This window comes from Grammomys surdaster, unplaced genomic scaffold (assembly GCF_004785775.1).
Source record: "Grammomys surdaster isolate TR1022 unplaced genomic scaffold, NIH_TR_1.0 198, whole genome shotgun sequence".
NCBI classification, from domain to species: Eukaryota; Metazoa; Chordata; class Mammalia; order Rodentia; family Muridae; genus Grammomys; species Grammomys surdaster.
In genome coordinates, this window is record NW_021604643.1 from 8,344,055 (window position 1) to 8,370,383 (window position 26,329).

The 26,329-nt window shown below is 40.8% G+C and overlaps 1 protein-coding gene across 1 annotated transcript; it reads right to left on the reverse strand.

Annotated features, from left to right (window-relative positions):
• Nucleotides 1-1,022: 1,022 nt before the first annotated feature.
• Cblif (cobalamin binding intrinsic factor) lies at nt 1,023-16,086 on the reverse strand. Its single transcript, XM_028770182.1, has 9 exons — nt 15,922-16,086; nt 15,045-15,221; nt 13,866-13,979; nt 13,236-13,376; nt 11,686-11,867; nt 7,042-7,219; nt 5,765-5,966; nt 4,384-4,502; nt 1,023-1,270 (listed from the first exon to the last, which is right to left on the reverse strand). Exons 1-9 carry the CDS (start codon nt 16,022-16,024, stop codon nt 1,209-1,211), a joined length of 1,278 nt encoding a protein of 425 aa, XP_028626015.1. The 5' UTR covers nt 16,025-16,086; the 3' UTR covers nt 1,023-1,208.
• Between the last annotated feature and the right edge of the window lie 10,243 nt (nt 16,087-26,329).

Here is a 26,329-nt window from a genome sequence, read left to right on the forward strand (position 1 = left end):
TACAACATGCATTTTATCCACCAATCAACCTCTTGATCCCTTAGGAACATCTTTAATTTTTAGATTTTATTTTATGTATGGGTGTTTCTTGTGTTTTTATGTATGTGCATGTATGTCTGTGTATCATGCACATACAGTGGCCAGAAGAGGGTGTTGGATTGCCCAGGAATGGAGGTACAAACAGTTGTGTAAGAACAATTTTTAAAAAATTTTTCCTTTTCAGCCCCAGCTCCTGGAATGACAGCTCTGAGACTAATTATTTACTATTAATGTCTAGGCCATAAGCTTTGGCTCATTCCCTGACTAGCTCTTAATTTATTTAACTCATTTAAACTATTCTATGTCTACCATGTGGTTAGTTACCTTTTCTTCAGTCCTGGCCTGCTTCTGTCTGTGTGTCTCCTCAGTATCTCTCTCAGCATCTCCCTGAGTTCATCTACCTTCTGGTTTATGTTTCCTCATGGCTCTCTTCTCTTCATTCTCTTAAATCTCTCTTTTGCACTCTATTTCCCAGAATCCTCTTTTTTCCTGCCAGTGTCCCACCTCCTATTTCTTGCCTTAGCCCATTGGCCATCAGCCTTTTTATTGACAGGTGATGCTTATAAGAGATTCCCTTTACACAGTTGTGAGCTACCACATGGGTGCTCACATTGAGGCCAAGTACTCTTCCCTGCCAAGCAAGCTCTCTCTCTTGCCTCCTCCACAACCATGAAACAATTTGAAACATGAATTTACCCAGAAAAACTAGAAGGTATGATATCATTTACTGAAGTAAAAACCATTTTGGAATTATATGTGGAATGATTTTGCTCATTTAATACAAATGTATCTGCATATGTGTCTGTATTAGGTGAGTTGTAAAGGAACACTTCATATAAAAAACCCAAGTAGGAGTTTTAATAGTTTACCCATATATGTAGTTGTATCGTTTAGTCCAGAAGATTGTATTCATCTCCCCAGATATCACTGAGTCTTTCCGTCTTCCCTGTGATTGGTATAAATGACAACAGACAGTCTGTTTTGAGAAGCCAGAAATTTTATTTCACGAGTCACAATGATGCACCCCAGGAACCTGCATCGTTTATTCCACACAGTGGCTCAGGAATAGAGTATCATTGTTAATATCCACTTTTATTGGCACAGATTTGAAATGATAGGAACAAAAGCCAAACCATCTTTTGCTCATATGCAACAGAAGATACATCTTCTCAGTATTGGGTGAAGTTGGCTGTGATGTGCTCGTAGTTGAAGGGAATATAATAAGCAACCCCTGGAACAAGGCAGAGGATAACACATGTTCACGGTGTACATAAACTTTCCATGCCAAACATCAGCCCATTAACCTTGTTGGAGGGGTAAGATCACCATAGAGAGAATTGAGCAGAAATGTGAGTTTTGAATGTTTAAGGATTTCTTTTAAAATATATTTATTATTGTTATTTATTTGTGTGTATGTGTGTGGATGCATGCATGTGAAGCTAAGAGTACAACTTGTGAGAGTCGATTCTCACTTTCCATCATGTGAGTCCCAGGAATCAAACTCCAGCCATTAAGCCAGGTGCCAGATATCTTTACCAGCTCTTGATAGACCTGTTTAGAGATTTCTTTCTTTCTTTTAAAAATGAGAACTCATAAAAACATGATGTTACAAAAGCATTTTGTAAAGCATGCTGGAGCCCAGAATGAGTTATCAGCAAGATCCTGCTAAATGACATCTACTGATTCCTCATATAAATAGAAAACCTAAACCCTAGCTTACATGAAACTGCTAAAATGAGACAGGAGCTTCCATGTCTCATTAAAAAAATAGTGATGTCAGTTGAATGCCACAAATTCTGTGCATTCAAGTCAATATATAAATGGTAAAATTTTAAGCAAAATTCTTTCACTAAATGAGATTAAACAAAAATATTACTACTACTGCTACTACTACTACTACCACCACTATTTATTATTATTATTATTATTATTATTATTATTATTATTATTATGATTGTGTGTGTGTGTGTGTGTGTGCATGCATGCATGTGCACCACATGTTTGAAGGTGCTCATGGAGGACAGAAGAAGGAACTGGGATTACAGGCTGTTGTGAGGCACTTGATGTGGGTGCTGAGTCTTTTGTAAAAGCAGTAGGTGTCTTTAACTGTGAAGCCATCTCTCCAGTTCCTAGGGCATATTCTCATTCGTTCTCTGTCTCTGTCTCTGTCTCTCTGTCTCTCTGTCTCTCTCTCTCTCTCTCTCTCTCTCTCTCGTCAAAATACTATATTCCTCTTGTACTTGCTTTATATATTGCTGTACAAATATCTATGGATTTCTAATTTTCAGCTTTTAGGTTACCATTTTGTGGAGTATGTTTTTGGGTATAATCCCTTTCTTCTCTCATGTAGAACGTTTTGTTAATTTTTTTGTGAAATGGTATTTTTAATATTAGAAGCAGTATCTGCCACATAAGATACATTTGATAAATGGTTCAAACTAAAATCTTTAAGGGAGGATCTCACTTATTTTTGGAACTTTTTTTTTGGTAGGAAATAGGAAGGGCAATAGGCTGAGAATCTTTCAGGATGAGAAAGAGAGATGATGTTGATATCTTTTATCTTTTAGGTACTTTTGGCAACAGAACAAATATGAGTTTCATACCCAAATGGTTTTGAATTGGATATCTTCACTTTTACTGTCCTTGCTCCCAGAGAAAGGAAGTTATTTACAGAAATGAGGAATAAACCCCTTTAAAAATTCAGAGTAATTTCTTGAGATCAAGGTGGTGGCAGAAATAACAATGACAACAAACATTTTGAACATACACTCCGCAAAAAGAGACAGCAGTGAATAACTTTAAACATTTTTTTAATCCTCACAATAACCCATGGACTGATATTTCCATTTTATAGCCGATGAGACTGATTCCTGATTTGTGTACTGTAGATTGTGATTATGAGAGGAGCTTTTTACAAAGCCTGGGGTGCAGCAGCCCATGAATTCTGACTGCACAGCTTTACCTAACTATATGGTAGATGGCAAGCAAACCATTTTCCTGTGGTAAAACTGGAGAACTGAGCCTTCAAGATACAGCCTTGGCCTCCTGTGACTCTGTTAGGGTTCATAGTCCTCTTCATAGTGACAATCCATGTCAGGTTAACATGATCCTTACACAAAACCCAGTGCTCTTTAAGTGGGAAGAAGTTTCAGTGCTTATGTAAAATGTTTCAGAAACATTAATTTTCTGGAGTCTGAGTTTCATTCTTGCCATGTTTATTCCGTAAATGCATAGTTACAGACATTCCTTTATCAGAGTCTAAACAGAAGGCAAGGGCTGAAGTTTTGATGAGGCTATGTTAGAAAGCTCACTTGTCCTAGAGTTTGGAAACCTGGACTTGATTTCTGTTCTGTCAAATTATAGGCTAGTTTTTCAAACAGGTGCCTTTGACATCTTGTGGTGATGTAATATTCTGAAATGTCTCTTACATTCTAAGAGACTGGGACTTTTGCTGGACCTCACTGCAAGGTTAATACTACACCTTGAGGTTATTTACAACTTAAGACTATTGTATACTCTGCCTTTTTGCTTAACCTGCCTTTAAGAGAAGTGTAGGAATTGAATCCTTGCCTTGAATTTTCCATGTAATTAACTTTTACAACCTAAGATAATGCATAGGTATAATCTTAAGTTCTTGTTATATACTATTTCAAGACCCAGACCCAGAACAATGCATGTGTATCATTTGCTGAGAGCAGCAAATACATAGATGAAAGCAACTTCCTGAAATCTTTGAAAGCATCTATTTATGAAAATTGGTTGATAAACACTGGTGTTTATAGGACTCTTAAATATTTCTGTAAAGTATCCCATTCCTTCCCTATGTAATGCTCTCTGTGCTGTTCTATAAAGATACAGTAAAGCCTTTGTGAAGGACAAACATATAGTCATATAACACACATGGCAGGTACACACAGTCACACACAGGGCCAGACAGATCGACAAGACAGCCTTATAGCAGGCACAAATTCAGACACATGCAAAAGAAACACAGGACGGAAGGCACAGGTATGATGAAGTAGAGAATTCAAATCTGGACTGGCTCTTGGTGAAATGGCCCCAAGGGGAAGTGGAAGTGCTTTTATTTCTTTTCTTAATGTTATATTGATGCATTCTTGGTGTCTTGGAGTTAACCACCAATGTATAATCCATTTCTTATCTCTTTAATTTAGAGCCACTAATAATTGCAGAGTATTTATATAATGATTATCTATGACACTCAGTTCCTACACATACCCTTATTATAAGCATATATATTATTATACTAGCCAAGTACATTAATTAAAGAATTAGTAAATGTAGCCTTCTACCTGGAAGAAAAAGACATTCCTTTGCTTTTCTTACCTTCATCCAAAGGTGTTTTGCCACTAAGGAACTCCCAGTATGTCCTGTGATCAACATTTTCAGCGATATTGTTGATAGAAGAGACAAGAAGGCCCCAAGATGTCATTGTGGTTTCAAATCTAAGAATAAAATGTGGACAATCTTGGTTGAAGCCAGGCAACAGGAGGCAAGATGGAGGGACAGGTGTTCAAATGCTTTAAAGAACAGATAAAAACGATGTTCAGAAGAGAAGATGGATACAAATGACTAGTGAGCATGGAATCATGCTGCTTAAAGTAGAATTTCAATGAATAGCATCTGAAGGGTTTTGGTTAATGTTGTCAGTCTAGTGGATTGAATACCTAAATACTATATTTATGTATTTATGTTTTATGGCTATGTCATGTGGCACAAACAACTTATCTTGCACAGTATGTATTTGCCAGATTCCATGGGTTTATTTCTTTTTGGTATGTCCAGGACTCCAGATGAATGAGTGCCTCCATGTATGTACAATTAAACATTTCTACTCATTACATCACACATATCTCCATGGTTCAGTTGAAGTCCAAGGTTTTCTTGTATAGAATATTGCATGGAAGTAAAAGGAGTAGCCATCATAGAGGACAGTGTGCATGAGTATTGTATGGGGTGCACTCTGTTAATGATCAACTCTAGTGATGCTCAAATTCTTAGAGGACCTTACACAAAGAATCATGGGATTTGGTGCTTCTGCCCTCCATAGGTACCTGTACTCACATGCACATACCTGCTCCACACATCATTAAAAATAAAATAAATGTAGAAAATAAGGGACACAAATTTTAGAGAAAAGTATTTCAGCCATGAATCTGATGAATCACACCTGTTTGTATTATGTGTAGAAAAAATTCTATAAGATTATTAAATAACTGATTATATTGTAATTGTGGAGGCAGTTGGTTCTTTGTTTTTTCTCTCCAAGTTTCTACTATGTGTCATGTGTCATTTTTATATTTACAGACAGAAGAAAAATTGGGCAATATTAAATGCTAAACTCATAAAGTATATACAGAGGGTTTGGGTATCAAATGTCCTCTTTCTTTTTCATGCATTTGCATGGTCCTTTGACTCCTTTTATCTTCCTCTGTGACCTCCCTCTCTTCCTCTATAGCTTCCTCTTCTTTCAAACAGTTGACATTTCCCAATGTTTACACGCTCCTCTGTGGATCCATTTCCATGTTCTACTCTTTCCTAACAGGATAGTGGGTAGAATGTGCATTTCAAAAGCAGACAAATCCATGCATAGCTCTGAACTCTACTGGTTACCTGTTATGTGATCTTTGGTGAGAGAGAGGATGGGGAGGAGACTATAGAAATTTGAGTCAGGCTTGGGGAGGGCAACACTACTTGCACTACTCACTTGAACATGGAGTTTTTGCGCTGTGCTTCTTCTAGGACAACAAGTAGCACAGATCCATGTTTCACACTAACCTCGATGGTCACATTGAAAAGCAGATCAACTCCCCTCAGCTGGTTGTTTATGGTGTATATAACGGTGATGTTAGATAATGAAGTGGGGGTTGGGGTAGGATAGTCAGTTAAAGTTGGTGGCACTTCATGATCTGTAAGGAGCAAAAGGGCCAAGTTTAGCAAAGGTTTTAGGATTTGAGTTATGGATGCAGAAGTCATTGCTATTGACAATGTATCCCAGAAAAGATTTCAAGGAAATAGTAACCTTTAAATTATTTAACAGAATACTTGGACAACTACTCTAGAGTCCTGGCAAAGACTCCATTTAAACTTGTGATGTCACTAGGAAGCAGCTTAGGCAGTGAGGCCATGGTAGCAACACTTCATACGATGGCAATGGGTTTGCTTGACTTTGGCTCCTGTAGGTTCAGCACTGAAGTCTATGAAGATTTTATCATTTCTTCCAGTCATATGAAGCTGGTAAGTTCAGGAGGAAGTACTTTTTAACAAAAAAGGAATTGATTTTAGAGATTTTTTTTTTCTGGAGTGACAAAAGTTTTAGGAAGGCTCCACATGGGCAATCTGAATTTTAAATATTTCAGTATTGTATTAGATTGAATACAAAGATGCTATAAAATAACATGTCAAGTTTCTACCCTATCCTGCTGGTGTTCTGTGAGTGTCAGGCTGTCATCATTAGATCTTAAAGATCAAACAGAATGAATTAGAATAGAATTAGACCTTGGATGAATTTCATCTGTGTCTTTTAAGCCCAAATAAAATCAACAATTGGTAATTAGTCTCCTCCCCCTTTTCTTCTTTTGCTTTTACAGTGTAAATGGCATTGATTTGTATTTAATACTGATTTTATTACTGTAAAGACTGTAGTTTTGTCTGTATGTCTGTTTTATGACTTTGTAAAGAGCAGAGGAGACATAGTGATGCTTGGCACGACATTTGTGGAATGAATAAAGCTCCCTGTGGTGACCATGGGCCTTCTACCTCCTTAAAGTAGGTGTTTAGTGTAAGGAGATGAATTCTTAAGGCTAGACACTGTGGTTGTGTGCTAGTACACATTATTAGGATTGGAGACCAGTTGTAACTCTATCCATGTGGGGTAAATTGACAAAACAATTTTATATGCTACTCAACTTCAAGCCAAATGCTATTGTACTATAAGTAAGAAATTTATGACATAAAAAAGGGAGGTCATTGAAAAGTACTTACCAGGACCACAAGTTACTTGGGGCACATCCAGGTAAGTCTTGCCTTTCAAGGAAGGGAGAATTTGGGCAATGGACATGGGGTTTTGGAATTTCCCCTGTTTAATCTTGTTGAGTATCGTATGCATAGTCTTCTCACAGTCCCATTCCTTGGTAGGTTGCTCAGGTGTCACAGATAGAGCCTAGGGTGGGCATGAGCAAGGAGAGAGAGAGAGGGAGGATTAGGTATAGTGGGGAGTTGGCTTTTATGAGGGGTGAACCTCATTGCTAATCTTTATGACCTTCCAGAATCTAAACTGAGGCAGCACAAGGTTTGGAACTGCGTTTATCTTTCACAGCATCTGTCCTATGATAGTCATCGAAGGAGTGGAGGAGCAGCACAGTGGCAAAGGCATTTGCCTAGCATGAATGACATTGTGGGTACAGTTTCCTAGCTAATGGTAACAAACAAATGCTTATTTAAAGAATTAATGATGAGGGGCTGGAGAGATAGATCAGTGGTTAGATCACTGTCTACTCTTCCCAGAGACCTTGGCTTAATTCACAGAACCCACATGGCAGCTCACAACTATCTGTAACTCCACTTTCAGGGGATCCCTCATCCTCTTCTGGCCTTGTCCTCTTATGGCCTCCTCAGGCACTAGGCATGCATGTGATGCATAGACATATACGTAGGCAAAATATCTTATGTGTATAAGATAAGATAAAATAACAACAACAACAACAACAACAACAACAACAACAAAATAGCCATAGAGCAATTATCTGGTCAATGATGAGAGGCAGGGAATATTGCCAGGGCTGCTGCACTCATGAATAGTTTTTAGCTGTAGAACAAGGGTAATGAACAAGCTTCAGAAGGGGCTGTAGTCTAGGGCAACCTGGACTGGCACATACAGTACACTGCTTTTGATTTGTGTTGGCACACACAGCTTTTGGTGAATTTCTCCCAAAGCCTGTGATTGTGTCAGGACTGTTAGTCATAGTCTCTACAGCCCTGGCCTTGGGATTGAATCTTGGCCTGAGTTGCACTGGTCTCCTTGGAAACAATGACTGGTGGATTCATGCACTGATCGGTTCTTCCCTAATACACCTGTACTGAAAGAAAAACCGCGTCTCCTGCTGTGTATTTCAGTTGCGACTATATGAGTGAAAGCCAGGCTGTCCTTAACCATCTTAAATTCCACACAGCAGGAGAGTGAGCGAAACCAGCAGTGAAAGACTACTAAGTCCCTGATGGATCATTTGATCTTTTTATTCTGGTTATTCTTGAAACCACTTCCTTTACCCTTGGACATCCTCAGGTATGTGAATTATTAAATTGTCATTTTAAAATTGGGCTTCTGGTACTTGCAAAACAAGTCTGGATTACTGTACCAAGCAATTCACTTACTCTGGCAAAGTTTTCTGTCTCTTAGGGCTAAATTAGAAAGTATAAATCCTGCTTGTCTCTGGAGAGGGCATCATTTGAGGGTCCAGTGGGCCAGTTTGGGAAAGTATTTTGCAAGGCATGATGTGGAAACTATCATTGCATCTTCCCTTCCTTTAACAGTTATGCTAACTAGAGCCCCCAAGTGTGGTAGTGAGTTTTGTTGGCCAATGACAAGTTTGCATGAAGCTGGGAAGAGAAAATGGGAGGAGGAGGGTCTGAGATGATTGTCTCAGCTACGTAGAGCAGAGTGGACACTTGGACATTTGTGACAGGTACTGTCACCTTGTTAACTTCAGCAAATGCAGACTGCAACTCTCCATAGAGGCTTCTTAACAAGGCAGGTTAGTCTAAGAGTACTAGCTAGATACTCCTCAGCAACAGCAGCTTCTACTGTGATATATTTTCTCCTGGGAATAAAACATTAATTCCAACATGTTAGAGCATTGAGCCATCAGAAATAATTGCTGACTGTGTATGAAGACTCTTACCAGACTTCTTGTCAAGGTCAGTTCCTACCAGAGGAAACTTGGGTGCAGTAGATGGTGATAGAAGGATGAGAAGTTTCAGAGTAGAAGTGTCCTCAGGAAGGGCTGAGAGTGCCACAGGTCATGCAAGGACTATCATTTAGGAAGAGGGTGAGTGAGCAAAGGCTGAAAGGTTTATAGCACTCCTTTTCTGCTTAGAGTCCATGGGCAGTGAGTGGGCATGGCACTGTACTTGTGATGTTTTTGTATATCACATGTCATTCAACGTGGTTATAGCCTTGCTCTTATGTGGGAAATGAAACTCAAGGAAAGTCAACATTTGTCCTAGATTGGGGAAGACTTGAAATTCAAACCCTGCTGTAGTGAGTCTAGAACGCTTTGATCGCAACAGCACAACTTTTCAGATTAGATAATGGTTATAGATTAGACACCTGTTGTTCTGACTCTTCAGGCTTTCTGGGTAAACTCCAGGTGCATGTGTAGACAGGCAGGTAGGGAGAAGTTATGTGCCGTAAGTGACAAAAAATCTACATGGGGAGTGGTATCTGGATATGAATAAGGTTTTACCCTGATAGGAAAAGTTTTTGTTCTCAGGTATAATCTACCAGAGCACCTAGAAAGTGATGAAATCCCAAATAGAATTCATAAGCCAAATTTGCAGAGTAAATGGTTCTGCATCTGGCACTAAACCAGTCAGAAACCTTAAACAAGGTTAAGTGAGAGTCCCACCCTGGCAAACCCAATTTTAAGCTCATTCCTTTAGGCTGCCTGCTTTCCACAGAAGTTTCTAGACCTGAGTTCTGGAGATGCTGTTTTATGGTTCGGGCATGGGAAATGATTTTGTTTCATGACAAGATTGTGGTGACCATGACAAGAAACAGCTTTGCTCTAAGACATTTCCACATATGGTATTTTGAATTGGTGATCTGTCTTCATTCTTACACTTGAAATTGGCTATTACATATGCTCTGTGGATTCTTTTCTGATTTTCAGTGTGTGAAGGATACCAACACCAGTCTCTTTTTTTCTCTCAGGAGATGATTTCCTTCTAATAGTAGCCCAGAGCTACACAAAGCTTAGGGCTCCCTCTCCCTTTCTTGGGGTTTCTGAGGTTTGGAATTTATGATGCAGTTTTCTCTTAATCTCCTAAGATATTTAGACACTTTAGACCACCAATATCTCAGTATGGCTAGAGGATTTGACCACCTGTGACCTTATAATTTATGATAAGTCTCTAGTTGATAATCTCTCTCCATCATCATGGATGCATCTATTTTCCATGAAGAATTCTTGCCCAAGTAAACAGGGGCTGGAGGATGGTGACAGATTTGGGGCTGTCAAGAAACATCTTTCCCTTGTGGGCCAGGAAGTGAATAGGAGTCCTTGGGGCTCTCAGAGACTGAACCATCAACCAAAGAGCACACACCAACTGGATCTAGACAACTCCCCTCACATATGTAGCAGATGTGCAGCTTGGTCTTCAAGTACAGTGTCCTGAACAACTGGAGCAGGGGCTATCCCAAAAGCTGCTGCCTGTATGTGAGATATGTTCTTCTAGCTGGGCTGCTTTGTCTGGCCTTAATGGGAGAGGATGCAGCTAGCCTCACAGAGAGGGATACCCAGGGGTGGCCCTACCCACTCACAGGAGAAGGGGAGGGGGAATGGGAGGAAGGATTGTGGTAGGAGGTCACCAGGAGAGGGGCAGTGAGCAGGATGTAAAGTAAATAAGTTAAAAAAAATAGTTGGCGTGTCAAACAGAGGCAGGAAAGGGACACAATTATATTTTAGTTAAAACATACTTTCTTGGGGGCTAGGACAGGGAAGTAGGCTCAGATATTTTGGTCATTCTGATAAGACCTTAGAAACAGTGATCATGGGAGTGATTAGGGGACTTTGTTTATTGCCTTGCTTGTTCTTTGACTATTTGTGTTTATTGTCTCGCTTGTTCCTTGACTATTTGCATCTATTGTATGGCTAGTTCCTCAACATAGAACTGACCTCAATACTTGCATGTAATTAAAATGGTACAAAAGCAGATTGGGAAAAACAAAACATACTTTTTTTAAAAAAAAAAAAAAGAAAAAAGAAGCATCTTTCCCAATTCAAGCCTGGGGATAAGTGAGGGAAACATAGAGTGGCCTACAGACTCAGCTGAGATACAGGTTTGGCTCTACTATTTACTAGGTCATTATTATTATTTATTTTTGTGTGTATATATGTGTTTGTATGTGTATATGTGTGTATGTGTGCATCTAAGTCAACTTTATATTACTTACATTAATAATTTTAAATACAAACCAACTTTTTGTTGGTAAAGATAACAGGGAAAAAAACCCCAGTTTCCTGATAAGTTTTAAGCACAAAATTCCATCAATATTTTGGGAAGACCTGCTTTCATATCAGTATGTGTACACCAAACATTCAGTAGTGTATGACTGTTAGTAGTAAACTGGTCATTATTGATAGTAAACCCTAAAAATCTTGATTTATTTGTTTCTTTTTTCCAAGAAACGAAAAATAAATCTTTTAGGTTTGTCTTCACATTTTATCTATGAGCTAGCAAACACCTGCATTTTCTTAGTTGAGAAACTGAGGCAAGGTAGTTCAGGAATTGACCCTAAATCACATTAGCTAGACTTTCCTAGGCATGTTAGTAGACGCACAGTCCCTTGGCCTTACAGTCCAAGGTTATTAGTCTGGCCTAGATTTGGAGCATAGAGGATGTGGTTACCTGCATGGCAAGGCCGGTGCTGTAGATATCTCCAATGATGCCGTCAGCTTTGATCCTCAAGCTGATATTGTCCACAATAGCCTTCAGAGCCTGACCAAACAGGTCTCTGTAGTTTTCCTGAGAACCCACAGGAATCCTGTTGTACATGCAGGTCAGGGCCAAGGTTGCCACTGCTCCTGTGTCTGTGGCAGAAATGAGACAGACCCCCGTCACAATCACCACCACAGCCAGTGTTCATCATTAGGTGCTTATTGTAATCTAGTTATAGGACCTCCTGAAGCTCTTGGGACGGCCTGTGGAACACTACCCATCTCCATTTAAGACATGAGGAAGTGGGAGCTCAGAGGAGTGAAGTAACTGCCCAAGGCCACACAGCCAGTGAGCAGCAGACTTAGAAACACTTGTATACAACTCAACAGCTCCAGGCGTGCATTCAGTCTCACTTCTCTCATCTCCATGGCAGCAGTTCTGGAAGACTCAGTCGTCAGCTGCTCAGGGAAGCCATCTTGGTCTTCCCAGCACAGCAGCCCGAGTCTCTAGCAGCTGTGGTCTATGCCTGTTTTGCTCTGTCAGTGTTCTGTGTCATGTGTTGCGGCTCCTGGGCTCTGTGAATGCTTGGGCAGTGGTGACTCTATATCCCCATAGCACCCAATACAGGGACTTTTTGTTATTTGCATGTGATAAACGTGTGGAACAAAGGAGCAAACTCTGATAAGACCAGAACAAGAAAAATGCTAGCAAGTGGCAGCTTTCCCTCTGGCCTTTCCACCTCATCTGAATTCTCAGAGTACCATTAAAAGTGACAGTGTTATTGACACCTGAAGACAAAGAAGTCCACCATATGTCCTGAATTGACAGAGATGTCCCAACCATGTGTGAAATTCCAGATGAAAAGGAATACCAGTCTGTTCTTGATCCCTGAGAAGAGACCCAGACTATATCTACCTGCTTGTCTGATAGTAAAAGGAGGAAGTTTGCTACAGAGGCCTGTGGAGTGAGCAAAAGCCTGACATGATATTATGGCTTGGAGGGCGGCAGAGGACTCCAGGCCAGGGGTCCTAACAGAGGAGGGATCAGTACAAAAGGTCAAGCACAGGAAAGAACATCAGGTGAGAAAAGGATTCCATTCACAGGCAGCCCAGTTCGAGTGAAGCAAAGGAGTAAGAAGGTCCCTGTGTTGGTTTCAGGAAATAGCTAGTTATAGAAAGGGCATTTGGATGGCAAAAGGAGAAAGATCTTAAAACACGGAGTGTGAGAGAATCAGTAACAATTAAGGAGTGCAAGGTAGGGTTGAGGCAACACATCCCCATTTCATTTTCATAAGCTATTTAAAAATAACTTATGACTTGTGTGATGTGTTTATTGTCCCAATGGAGGTCTGTCCTTAACTCACATGTCCAACAAACATTTGTTCAATGTTTTCATCCTCGGCCACCTGCATGGCTCTCAGCACTACTTCCTCTCCTTTATCTCCCCCTCCATCTCCACCTCTCATCCATTGTGACCTTGATACTCTCAGCCTGGGTCAGTGTCTGATGACAACAGCTTACCTACATTGAAGGGAGAGGATTCCATCATCAGGGTCTTAGCGAAGCGCACTGCGATGGGTAAGGTTGCCTCTGAGTTCTTCTGGCACAGTGCGAGGATCGCCAGACCAGGCCCATAGAAGGCCGAGGATTCAGTACCCGGGCCTCAGAAGAGACAGAACCATCATTAGATTAACGCTTACTACACTGGAGACTTTTTGAGTAACATGGACCAAAGGTTTTAAATAGAAATCTTTAGAAAACCTGTTGTCATAGAAAGACACAGTACTGGCAAAGGAAGATGTCAGTGTTTTTCAGAATAAGAGTGTCATCTGCCATCCGAAGAGAAGGGAGATGGTGCTGACGCTGGGTGGATGGTGACTGCCCAGTCTGCACCTAGGGAATCTGTTTCTCTAGTTTATTTTGGCTGAGAAGTGAGACTCACGGAGGTTGGGGTGGGGGAACTGTCAGAGCAGAGGTGGTCTCTTGTCTCCTCCCTGACTTTTCACTCTTCCCACTCTCATAATTTGCTTTTCTGGTTTGGAAATTCTCCGGAAGGACCCCCACCCCACCCCCATCCCCACCACCACTCTTCCTTCATTCTCATGCAGCCATTGAGTCAAACATATGGCACTAGATTCAATGAGATCTTACTTGAAGGGGTCCAGTTCTCCATTTCCTTTTGTAGAATGGACACTTTGCTTCCAGGGTCTCGGCAGGAGGAGGTGAGAGCCATGATGGTAAGGGCGAGCTGCCCACTTGTCAGGTCTGCAGAAGAGAGAACAGAATGACGAGGGCAGGCATTCTCAGGTAAAGTGCTGCTAAGTGCTAACTGGCCGTTACACTTGCTTTTTAAACCTAAAACATATGTTTATTATTATTACTGTATGTGTGTGTGTGTGTGTGTGCGTATGTGCACATGTACAAAAGCCACAGCACACATGTGGAGGTCAAAGGGCTCTTTGTGGAGTCAGTTATTTCCTCTATTGGTATATGGATTCTGGGGATTGAACTCAGACTGTGAAACCTGCAGAGCCACTGCCTTTACACAAGGAGCCTTGTACCTGAGAGCAGGTTCACTAGCCCATTTCTCAGCTGCCACCCCGCCCTTTAATTTTTTTGAGACAATGTTTCACTCTATATCCCTGGCTGGTCCAGAACTCACAGAGATGCTACTACTGAGCTCTGGGGTTACAGGTGAGTGTCATCACACTCAGCATATCCCAGCTTCACATCTGGGATTTGGACTTTTCAGCAGTACACTTACATCATTTAAAAATCTCCTTTTTCCAAAGGAGATACGGGAACAAATCCTCAAGGAAACATTGAATCTAGTGTTGTCTGTATTACTCAATGACTGCATACTAAAACTCGTTTTTTAATATAAGTAATGTATACTAAAGAGGAATCTCTGGCATCTGTTTAGAAAAGAAATGAGAATGTCTGTACAAGTCCATGGAAGCTTACAGGCAGAAAGTAAACTTTGAACCTTCAGGCAATTCCTGTGAAGTAAGTTGACTCCAAACTTTGTTGTTACTGTCACTTATTATTGTTTTTGTCCTTAGAGTGGCATCTGGTGACTTATTCATAAGCAGCAGGTCTGGAACCAGATGCTCCCACTTTCTTCCCTGAATCTGGTGTACCCTGGGTATCCCTGCCCCCTTTCCTGATTATCCTGCTGTCTCATAAGTCTAGTTACAGATGCTCAGCTGCTGTGTATAAATGAAGTACCATCGGAGTCAGCACTGGGGTGGGCGATGACACAGAGCTGGGATCTGGGGGTGACCTGTGTGGGGAAGATTCAGGCTGCAGGGAGGGGCTTCAGTGTCTAACCTGCACTGTTACTGTCCATGAGCTGGTAAGTCAGGCGCTTCTGGGCTTCCAGGTTGTAGGTGCCGGCCAGGTTCATGGCAATCAAGATGCTTGGGTTTGGGAAGTCTGACTTAGTCACTGAGTTCTCCATGAGTTCTTGTAGGCCATCAACCCAGGGCTGCTGGTCTGGGGGAACAGCTGAGAAGAGGAAAGCCACTTGGCACAAAATCATCACTCATCCCTCTTTCCTTCAGCCCTCAGCCCCTTTCCCAGAAACATAATTCCTGTGTCTTTTAGACCTCTTAACAGAAGGCTTGAGAGCTTGGGGATCAAGTGATGGAAGAGGAATACAGAAAATAGCAACATTTTTCTTTAGAGCTGCATTAGTCCTTACACTTTCTTCAGTGATCTCTATTTTTAAAGTGAATTTTCCTGTGCTCAGAGGTAATTAACATGATTTCTAACCACTTCCCAGAAGTCACTGATTTCTGTTACATTCATTTGCCTCTGCTCTTCCCTCTATGTGAAGATTCTTGATGATTTGAGACATAATTTGCTCTCAGCAAATATTCAGACCTCCCATGGGTTCTCAGTTACTACTAAGTATCAACCTTGTTCCAGCAAACAGCATTCCTACAGTCATAATTCAGTCTCTTTTAATAAAAAATTCATTGAATTCAATTCAATTCAGTTCAGAGAATTGTGCTCTGAAGTCATGAAAGATGACTTCCATGGATGACAGTCCGTGGAACACGCCTCCGCCCTGACATATGCCTACCTCTTTGGCACTTCTATATTGATTGCTGTTTTGCCACCTTTTCATCAGCACAACTGTGCCTGAAATTTCTGCCTCTGGAGGGTACCGCTCCTTTCCCATCAGAACAAGCACCATACTCACAGCAAGAGCTCTGGGCACGGGTGCTGGTTCCTGCCACAGCCCAGAGAACACATAGGAGGTAGAGGGTAAGCCAAGCCATGCCTGTCCACGGCTCCCTTTCCATGAACACTAGTATTTGCTAGTGAAATGTTCCTCTACCTTCTCCTGTGCGCACTTATTTTTATAGCAGTCTGCTTTAGAGCCAGCCACTTTTAGCTACCCATGCTGACCCCTCCCGCCTTGATACAACTCATTCCCATTTGCCTATCTGAGTTTACTTACTGTCTAGGCCTTACATGGTATGTAAAGGTATGTAGCAGAGTGATATAAGAACCTGAAGGTTGGGTAGTGCAGCAAAGACAATGAGTATCTCTTAAATTCCTAATTATAGGAAGGAAATCTGGCTAATGTGTGATTATATAACCTCTGGATGCTTATCTGCAATGATTTAATTAAGACTTAGGTGTTTGGTATGCTTCAGCTCATTTCAATGTTCAGGACACCTTTTTTAGGCTCTTTGGTGGAGAAACATCTCCAAGTAGATATGCTGACTATATGCACTTCAGTCAACCTGGACCTGAGTTCTAGTCAAGACTCCCTGAAGTTGTTTGATTTTTTTTCTTTTTTCTTTTTTCTTTTCTTTTCTTTTTCTTTTTTTCTTTTTCTTTCTTTCTTTTTTTTTTTTGGTTTTTCAAGACAGGGCTTCTCTGTGTAGCCCTGGCTGTCCTGGAACTCATTCTGTAGACCAGGTTGGCCTCGAACTCAGAAATCCTCCTGCCTCTGCCTCCCAAGTGCTGGGATTAAAGGCGTGTGCCACCACCGCCTGGCTGAAGTTGTTTGATTTTTAAGACAAGGGGTGGAGTTTAACTTTCTGGGAATTGTTTTGTTTAATTTTACTTTTTCTACCCAGGGATAAAAGTAGACTCTGCTACCTGTAACTTTCACATACAACACATTTTATTTTTAGCAGATTTAATTAATTTATGTATATATGTGTGAGTATATGTATGCAGTCATACATACACATACATGCATGCATACATACATACATACATACATACATATGGGTGTGTGTGTGCATTTGTGTGTGTGTGTGTGCTCATCTGTGTGCATGTACACAGAGGCCAGGAGAAGGTGTCAGTTGTCATTCTCCATCACTTTCCATTTTTCCTTGGAGACAGGAGTATCTTCCTCAACCTTGGGTTTGTGTTGTTTTTCTGCTAGGCTGGAAGCCAGAAAACCCCAGTGATCCTTCCTTTTCTCTTCCCTTTGGAACATTTGTGAGGACACATGTCTTGTCATGTGCATGCTGAGATCTGAACTCTGATCCTGATGATTTTGGAATAAGTCCTCTTAACCCCATGCTATCTTTCTAACTCCAGTTCTGTTTGTAAGGTAATTAGAAAATGTAGGCTCAGTGAACCATATGAAGCATGCTACTTTTTCCACTGATACAGTCACATTGTGATGCAAGGTGAGCTCCCCTACCCACAGAACTGGAACTAGTGTCCCGAGGCGCCAAGGGGCTGATTCGTTTCTCAGTTTTAAGTCACTGCCCTTAGAGAGAGCTCATCATGCAGTGACTCCAGGGTTGACTGAAGTCAGCCGGTTAATCACTCGTGAGGCTCTGCAATGTGCTGGCTTCCTTTGTAATCACACTGCAACACTTTTCTCTGTACTGCTTGTGTGAAATCAGCATAACTGACTTGCAACCATATCTCGGAGAGCTCGGTCTCTGAACAAGTGCATGGTTGATGTCATTGGCTGCTGCTGTAGTATTAGACCTATGCACGTTAATCATATGCAGTACGTCCTCATATTTCAGTTGTCCACATTGTGTACAAACAATGGAGGAAGCTACACCAGAACACAGTTTAATCTTGTTTCAATTCCTTTCTAATTACTTTGAATCTTAAAAAAGGAGACTAAACATAGCCTTTTGTGCAATAGTTTGTATTTTTTTGAAAAAATTAGAAAGAAAAGGAGACTCCTCTTACAGGGGTTGTGACAAATGAAAAGGAAGACAGGAACCCAATCTCTACAATCTCTAATTTCTGACTCCTGTAAGAAGACAGGGAACTGAGTCAAATCATCTGGCCAAAGAATGACCAAATCACAAGTACAGTTTCTCCAACCCCTGTGGTTCATTTTTCTCATACACAAATGCTCTGAATCTTTTGAGCACATTTCTTCTTTACCTTGCCTCAGTGGTAGAGATGGCCAAACCTCTTCTGGTATGGTGCCTGAGTGTAATGCAGACATATCTTATGGCAAGGCCTGAGGAGCTGGGTCCCCACATGGCAAGTGCCTGTGGGGATATTCATGCAGAATCTCCTGACCTTTCCTGAGTGCATGCTTGGTTCACTTTTGCCTTGTGTTTCCATTTGCATTCTTTCCCCAGAACCAGAAAAAGAAAGTGTGGACTATGATTTACTCTTGTTTGTTTCTGAGGATCGTGGGAGTAGAATAGATCACTACTCCTCTGTTTGTTAATAATGGTGATGCGGCTGAGTCAACACAAGACCCTGGTCTGAGTACATCAGCTAATGTCTGGATTTTTATTTCTGATGGGAATTTAGTTCTGACAACAATCTGCCCACCAACTTGTTCCAAACAACAGCTAGATGATTATCAAAAGGGTAGGAAGGTCTTGCTGGACTGTGTTTCAAGACCTAATAGAGACATTTGTAGGTGAGACAAGCAAGGACGAGGAACTGACTCAGGTTACTAATTTGCTGAGAGCCCTGGGCATTAGAGGAATTATATTGGATTAGGATATGTGGAGATGCTTGGTGCCAATAATTAAATCAGAATTTCCTGGGTATGTAGTCTACCGTCTCTCTAAACTGTTCCTGCAATTACTATCAGCCACAGTCACCTGGTTATGTGCCGGTGTGCTGGATTAGATAGTAACTACTTGCTAAAGTTATGTTTCCTCTTTCTTGATACAATTCACGGGTTAGCAGGAAACTGTGGAGACTGGGAAGGAAGGGAAAAAGTACAGTGTGCACATTATTGCTAAACATAGGAAGTTCTTAAATGAGATTGTACATGAGAAAATGAGAAAAGGAATGTAAATCCTTTTCAGCTGTGAAAAACTAGATGTGTAAATAAAGGTGGCCTGAGCTGTCTCAGTGCCAGTGTGTGAGCTACACTTCTTGGTCCATGCCTTCTTCTCCTATTCCACAATTTCTCCCTCAGGTTCTGAACCCCACCGGGGCTGGACTCTGGGACAGTGGCTTGCTCACAGTAAACTCTGCCATTGTTTCTCACCTTTATGTCCTGAACAAATGTGGTGTAGAGGCCCCGTGAGCCCTCCTCTATTGTGAAGCTGTGGGAGACAAAGGATTTTCAGGAACTTAAATTTTCAGGTATATTCCTTAAACATCGATGCACCCGAGACTCACTTGACAATATTTCAAAAATATAGGTTTTCTACTTCTATCCTCAAATAACTGGATTCTCAGATCTGGTCTAGAGGTCAGGAATCTGAGAGTTTTATAAAAACTCAGGAGGAGTCTGGTGCAGGCACCCATGTTAAGTTGGAGACAGGATGAGTATGGTTTTTCCTACCTGATCAGCATACTTCAGAAGGTACCAGATTTAACCTGATTTAGAAGGAGAAAGTGTTAGCTTCATGTCCTACAGTCCATAAATTAGTGGATTATTTTCATTTTTGAAAGATCAAATATAGGGAGGCTGGAGAGATGGCTCAGTGGTTAAGAGCACTGACTGCTGTTCCAGAGGTCCTGAGTTCAATTCCCAGCAACCACATGGTGGCTCACAACCATCTGTAATGGGATCTGATGCCTTCTTCTGGTGTGTCTGGAGACAGCAACGATGTACCCATATACATAAAATGAATCTTTAAACATAAATAAAAAAAAGAAAAAAGAAGAAATATATATATATCTCAGATATAAACAATTATATAGTTCATGCCGTTCATTGGAAAATGACTGTGTGTATTTGACATTTCTCTGCCATAGTCCTACTTCTTCCTGGAACCCATGGAATCAGCTCTTATAATATTTATATGTACATATACATATGCAGTGATTCTTGCTTTCCCCATAGCACTGTCCATCATGTTAGTAATGACTGTCAATTTGTTTATTTGAGGAGCCAAATAAATTCCTGGTTTTAGGAGCATAGTCAATATTGTAATTTTAATATTTATCTCCCTAGGCCAAGGCCTCTGACTTAGGGAGATGTGGTCTCCTGAGGGTAGAGCATGGATAGGCTGAGCTCCTCTTGGATGTTCCCATTTAAACATCAAGTTTGAGCATCTTCAGTGTTCTGATGTGGTTCTTCATTATATCCTTCTGGCTTTCTGAGGACTCCAGGATGCACAGGTAGTGAAAAATTTCTGTTCCAGGCATTGCTGTGTGACTTAGGAGGTTTTATTTATTGAAGTTTTGCTGAAGGAAAGCTAAAGCCTAGAATTCATTAATCTCTTAGGTGGAAGTTAGCTTGATACTAATTACATTTAATAAATACCTTAAAGTTCGGTAATATTCAGACATAACTAAATACACTCTCATTCTCTTCCTTTGCTTTCTCTATTCCATCTAGGAAGACAGAACCACATGCACAGTGATATTGGAATACATGTCATTGGTATTCACAAAGCAATGGATAGATTTATAAGGGTAAGGGAGTCACAAGCGTAATGATTTAAATGACAATGTTGAAGTCACCTGGCAGAGAATAAAAGGCAGAGAGAAACATTCAAGATAATAAAAATGTCAGAGATTGTATGTCTACCCACTCTACCAAAGGACTCTTTCTTTATGCAGAGATGACTTGCTAGAGAAAGCAAGTGTCACCAATCAAGAGGCAGGTCTGCCACTACTTAAAGCAGAAATAAAAACCAGAGACCCACTGGCTTCTGAATGCTCACTGGGCTCAACTTCTTCCACATGTTGTGCAATTCTACTACTCCACCATACTTCCATACTTTACATCTTTTTCTTACATAGGCCCTGCCATCCATTGTGTTCCCCCCCTCCTTCCTCTTGCTGTCTCCATGTCTCCATCTCTGACTTTCTGTCTTCTGTGTTTCTCTCTCATCCTCCTCTTTCTTCTGCTTCTTCATTTTGTCTTGGTATACCTCCAGTAATGCTTGCCTCCCCACCTCCTCCATTTTGCTTGACATTAACTGAGAACATGTTATATGGCTCGCACTGCACTAGTCACTTTAAATGGATTATTTAGTTCAGTTCTTTTGAAAATCTATAGTAGGCACTATCACCATCCCCAGCCTTTTCATCGGAAAAGTGATGCTTTGAGGTTAAATATTGTACTCATATTCCTTATATCTTTTAGTAGCCTACTCAGGAATGATAAAAGGAAGATAAAAGGAAGTTTCTCTTTTATACCTCCGTGCAAAATGCTTTATTTGAACAGGTTATTTATGCTACATTTCTCATAGAATACTGCCATGTGCCTTCCATACAAATATTTTATTTTCTGCTGAGTTTACAGTATGAATAATGAAAAGTGAGAAACAGGATGTCCATCTTCTATATAATGGTCATGATTGCTCAGATTTTTATAAATAACAATTGGAAAGTACTCCTTTAATGATAGTCTACCTTTATTTCCAGAGTTGCAAACAAAACAATCTCTACCTTTCTAAGAATAACTGTTCAGCTGGTTCCAGTTCCTGATGATGTTATGAGAGATGAATTCCCCCTGGGAAAGACTACACTTTACTAAGAGGCTTATTTTGGGTTGCCACAGACACCTCCACCCCACATACTTTGGGCGTTCTGCTTAAAGACAGCTTAGTGCTTATACCTAAGCCATGAGCACATGGACCATATATGTTAACATGCATGTAGATCTTTCCAAGCAGGGCAGGTAGGACCTAAGCTGCATAAGTTGTGCATTGAATATTTCCTGAGAAATGTTCTTGAGTATCATGTCCTGAGTTTGCTTACAGTTTCAATTCATACTCTCTGCAAAAGTTTGTTGCAACCAAGAGAGAGAAAGAGAGAGAAAGAGAGAGAGAGAGAGAGAGAGAGAGAGAGAGAGAGAGAGAGAGAGAGGAAAACTACACCCAACAAACTCAATTTGAGCACTGAAGTACTTACATGATTTTAGATAATTAATATCAAGAAATTTATAGCTAATTTAAATGGAGATATGGGAAACCATTTACCACATTACTAGCCTCCCCAGTAGGACAGGTGTCTCTGCCATATTTACTTCTGTATCCAGCTCAGGGAGGTACCTGGCTTAGAGTTAGTGCTCACTAACTATGGCTAACAGCCAAAGTATAGTAGAAGGAGTCCTGGGATGAACTCTCTGATAAAGGGCTCCATTGGCATGGCTTTTCCAAAGAGAAGGGGAGCTTATCAACACTTAGTGAAGCCCAGGGAGGTTTCACTGGAGAAGGGGATACTCGAGATAGGCTTTGATAGGATGATGGAACTTTGTCAGGTGAGAAGAGGGGAACTCATTATTTAGGGGCAACTACACAAGAAAAGGTCCAAGGAAGGAATGACAGACAGAGATAGACAGACAGTGATAATGTAAATTACCAGGGATCACTTCCTTGTCCAGGAGGCTTGGTATGGAGAAAACTCAGTGCAACTGTGGAAGAACAGGCTGGATTAGACAGGCCATGTTGCAGGTGCTCGAATTGGGGTGGCGTCATCTGACCAACAGGGCAGAGCATAATGTTATGCTGAACAGCACCTCCACATGTAGCAAAGGAACGTTCAGCTGAAGGGCCAAAGTAATGAGGTTTCAAAAGTTAGGACAGTATCAGCCTGGGAAAGAGAAGAACTGGAGCACTTCATGGTGAAAATGTTACTCTTTAGCTTTGCAGGGGGGTAAGCAGTCCTTCTGAATGTTCCTTGCAGGTTTTTCCACCCCAGTTAGTTCATGAGCACTCTTGACATATTAAGAACAAAGCAAGACTGATCATATAACACCTCTTAAAAATTATTGAAAAGGGGTCTGTGCTCCTATAGATAGCTCTGCACCAATGCCCCTTCGTGCAACACAATGAAACACATTGCATCATAAACAGACAGACAGAAAAGGTATGGGAGAAGAACTGGGTGTAAAGAGGAAGGAGATAAGAGCTGAGCAGTGGGCTGACACAAAGCCAATGTGAATGATCAAAACACATTGTGTAAATGTCACAGTGAAATCTGCTCCAATGAAGAAAGAGAAGTAATTCTCAATCTTGCTGTATATTAATATCACCTGAGGGTCTTCAAACAACCTCTAAACCCATTTCCCCTCAGTTTCTGTAATAAGTGGTCTGTGTGAGGTTTGGATGTTAGTGTTTGCTGAGAGCTCCTTCAGGTGACCCAGATATGCAGCAAGAATCAGAAACTACTGTTCTGAGTCCAGAGATAGCAAACAATCTCGAACGTTACTTATGTAACATGCTGCAACTTGTAACTTTCCCTAGGGACCTGTGCTGCCCACACTGTTCACCTCAGCCATAAAGGAGCAACACCATTTCATGTTTTCAGTCTCTGTCATTGCAGTCCTTTCTCCCATGCAAGTTCTCTCATCCCAAGCCAACCTGGCAAACTTATTCATGCTAAGAAATTAGTGTACTTTTTCTATAATCTTTCCTTGCTCGGTTGTTTTTATCTGTCCCTATCAAGTTGAGGGAAGCATTGAGTGAAAGCAGAATTCAAGAGCCAGACCTTAAGCGACACATGTGGGAAAGTGTAGATATTGAGTGTGAATCTTGGGAACAAGTTCAAGGCTCATTCATTCTCATTGCTACCACTTTCTGACTTATAAATTAGGTAACTTAGTAGCACTGTGACTCATGCTCCTAGAGATCCTAATTCTTTCTTCTTGTGTGCATTGGTGGTGTAATAGTATGCAACTACTAGCTTCTGATACTCCCACTAGCATTATTGTTTCTATGACAATAATCTAAGAGGCAGGGCAGATGACTTCACAGAGCAATGGTGATTGGTAGAATGTGAAATTGCATGCAATGGAGCAAGGTAGGTTCAGTAGCCTTCTAAGCTCCATAAGGAGATTGTAGCTGGGAAAAGCATCCTAGAAGCATTAGGTATGGATCAGAGAAGCCTAAGAGTAAGAGAGTGTGTTTCAGGCACTGGAGGAGAGTAATTGCAAATGACAGTTAATATATGACACACACAATACACAGTAAGATCAAAGGGCCCTTGACATTTCTTTTCTCCATGATTCTTTCCTTTGCTTCCTGACTCATGTGCATAACTTCTGTGCTATATTCATTTCGAATGAGACAATTTCTTTTCGTATTAACCACAACCCTATGTACCAGTGACATTAGGAAAAAAATCAATAGTATATGTATAGTTTTCATCTGCTTTCTTCTGCCCTTTTTGAAATAAAAGGACCTTTTTGCACAAATGAACCAGGACAGCCATTGCACCAGTGGCTGTCATAGAACAGAATATTGCTGATAGGATGACCAACTGTTCCTGATTTTTTCTGCACTGAGGGTTTTCTGCGGTGTGGAAATTTCAGGGATGACAGAGGGACAAGTGTGGAGTAACTGGGATGGTTGCCGCAGACAATTGGTGATGGGAAAGGATTTCTAGGACTAGCAGCCTCAAATGTCTAAGATTCATTCCAAGCGCTTATGTTTTCTGTATTTCCTATTATATAATTCACATTATGAACATGAAATCTCAAAACTTACATGGGCTTCTAAATGTGCACAAATGACCTGTCTTATAGTTTTAGAGTCCAGTTTCTCTCATTTCCCCTATCTCTGCAGCCTTTCAGCCATGCTCACAGAGGAACTGAGAAAGCCAAGGGTAATAAATCAAACAAAATGCATTTGCTCCTGATCAGTCTAGCACACTGATTAGAAAATGGCTCTCAATAGGCTTGTTGTCCAGCAAACCTCCCCTAGGAAAGGGCTTAGCAAGGGATGGGAGGAGGGAGGATGGGTGGTCTTTTCTGGCTGGCTACTTGGTCTCTTGTCCTTTAATATGGAATCTCCCCAGTCTCACTGATGGGAAATTGCCCATTCTCTGTGCTGTCTAGAAATTCTGACTGGTGATTTACTTTCAACTACTTGGAGAAAGATGAGTTTGCATTTAGGTTGAAACCTGTTTAGCATCATGAGTGGTTGTCTATAAGCTTCCCTTTGGATGCTTAACATGACCCAGTGGAAATGGGCCTTTCTCGAACACTGTGACTATTCACTTTATTGACTGAACTATTTCACCCTCTTATTGGAGGAGCTGTATTGTTCAAGTCAGTCAATGTATTCTGGTTTTCCCAATGAAGACAAAAACAGCAATCTTAAATGAATTACACTGCATTTTTCAAACTCTTGGACTTTCTAGATTATTTTATATTAACATTATGATTTTCTATCCATATTTAACAGATGAGAAAGTCTAGGTTAAGAGCTGTGGTAGAAATAAGGCTTTTTAAGATTATTGTACCACACACTTAGAAAGAGGCTTAACTACCACCAATTATTGGTTTCTCTTTCTTCCCAATTTTCTTCTGAGGAGATTAAGTAAAATGAATGAAGTAAAGAAAATCTAAGAAATATTTGCAGAAAAATGCAAAGGGCAAGAGCTACTGGGGACAGTGTTCTCTATACTAAGGAAACTGAGTTTAATGATCCACTGACTGAGAAGTGGTCCAGTAAATGGTAATTTTTACTTCCAACATAGAAGAATGGAAGAAGTTGGTAATTGAGAAGTTCCCATTAAACAAACACAAACCCAGATATTCAGGCTGAGCTGGTAGTGATGGATCAGTGGTCTGCATGGTCTTTTTCTGGCAGAGAGAAGAGAATACAGAGTTTAATCACTGAAGTGGTACTGGGATAATGCAGTTTCTCACTCTGCTTCTCTGTGCTTTATCCCAATGTTTCCATATTTAAAAGGAAGGGAGAGAGATCTTTATGGAAGAGAGATTCCATAGAATCAGTAAATCTGAGAAGTGGGAGGCTCTTAGCAAATCCCAGATTAAACTCAGTTCCTTTCATTTATACCTGAGGAGATCCAGCACTAAAGAGATTACAATACTGTCAAGATATTTAGATGTTCACAGAGACAGTACTAGGTAACAGGTTTCCTATCTCCACACATCTTGTTTTTTTTTTTTTTTTCTATAGAAAGGTTGAAGCATGGGTTGGAGGGATCCCAGAAGAAAATGGGATTGGAGGGACTTGATAAGTAATAGGGTAAATCCAAACAAGGGCTGAAATGAAAAGAATGCTCGTCACCAGCACCCTCCCTGTCAACCCATAGCTCCCTGTGATGAAGTGCACTGGCCGTCTTTATCTCTCCCATCAGCACTGGATGCTTTGTTGTTCCCCAGTGTTCAGGTATTTCTGCGGAATTAGTTATTAGCCTGAAGGCGAAGCTCCTTGTGTACAGGCGCTCTCTCTCTCTCTCTCTCTCTCTCTCTCTCTCTCTCTCTCTCTCTC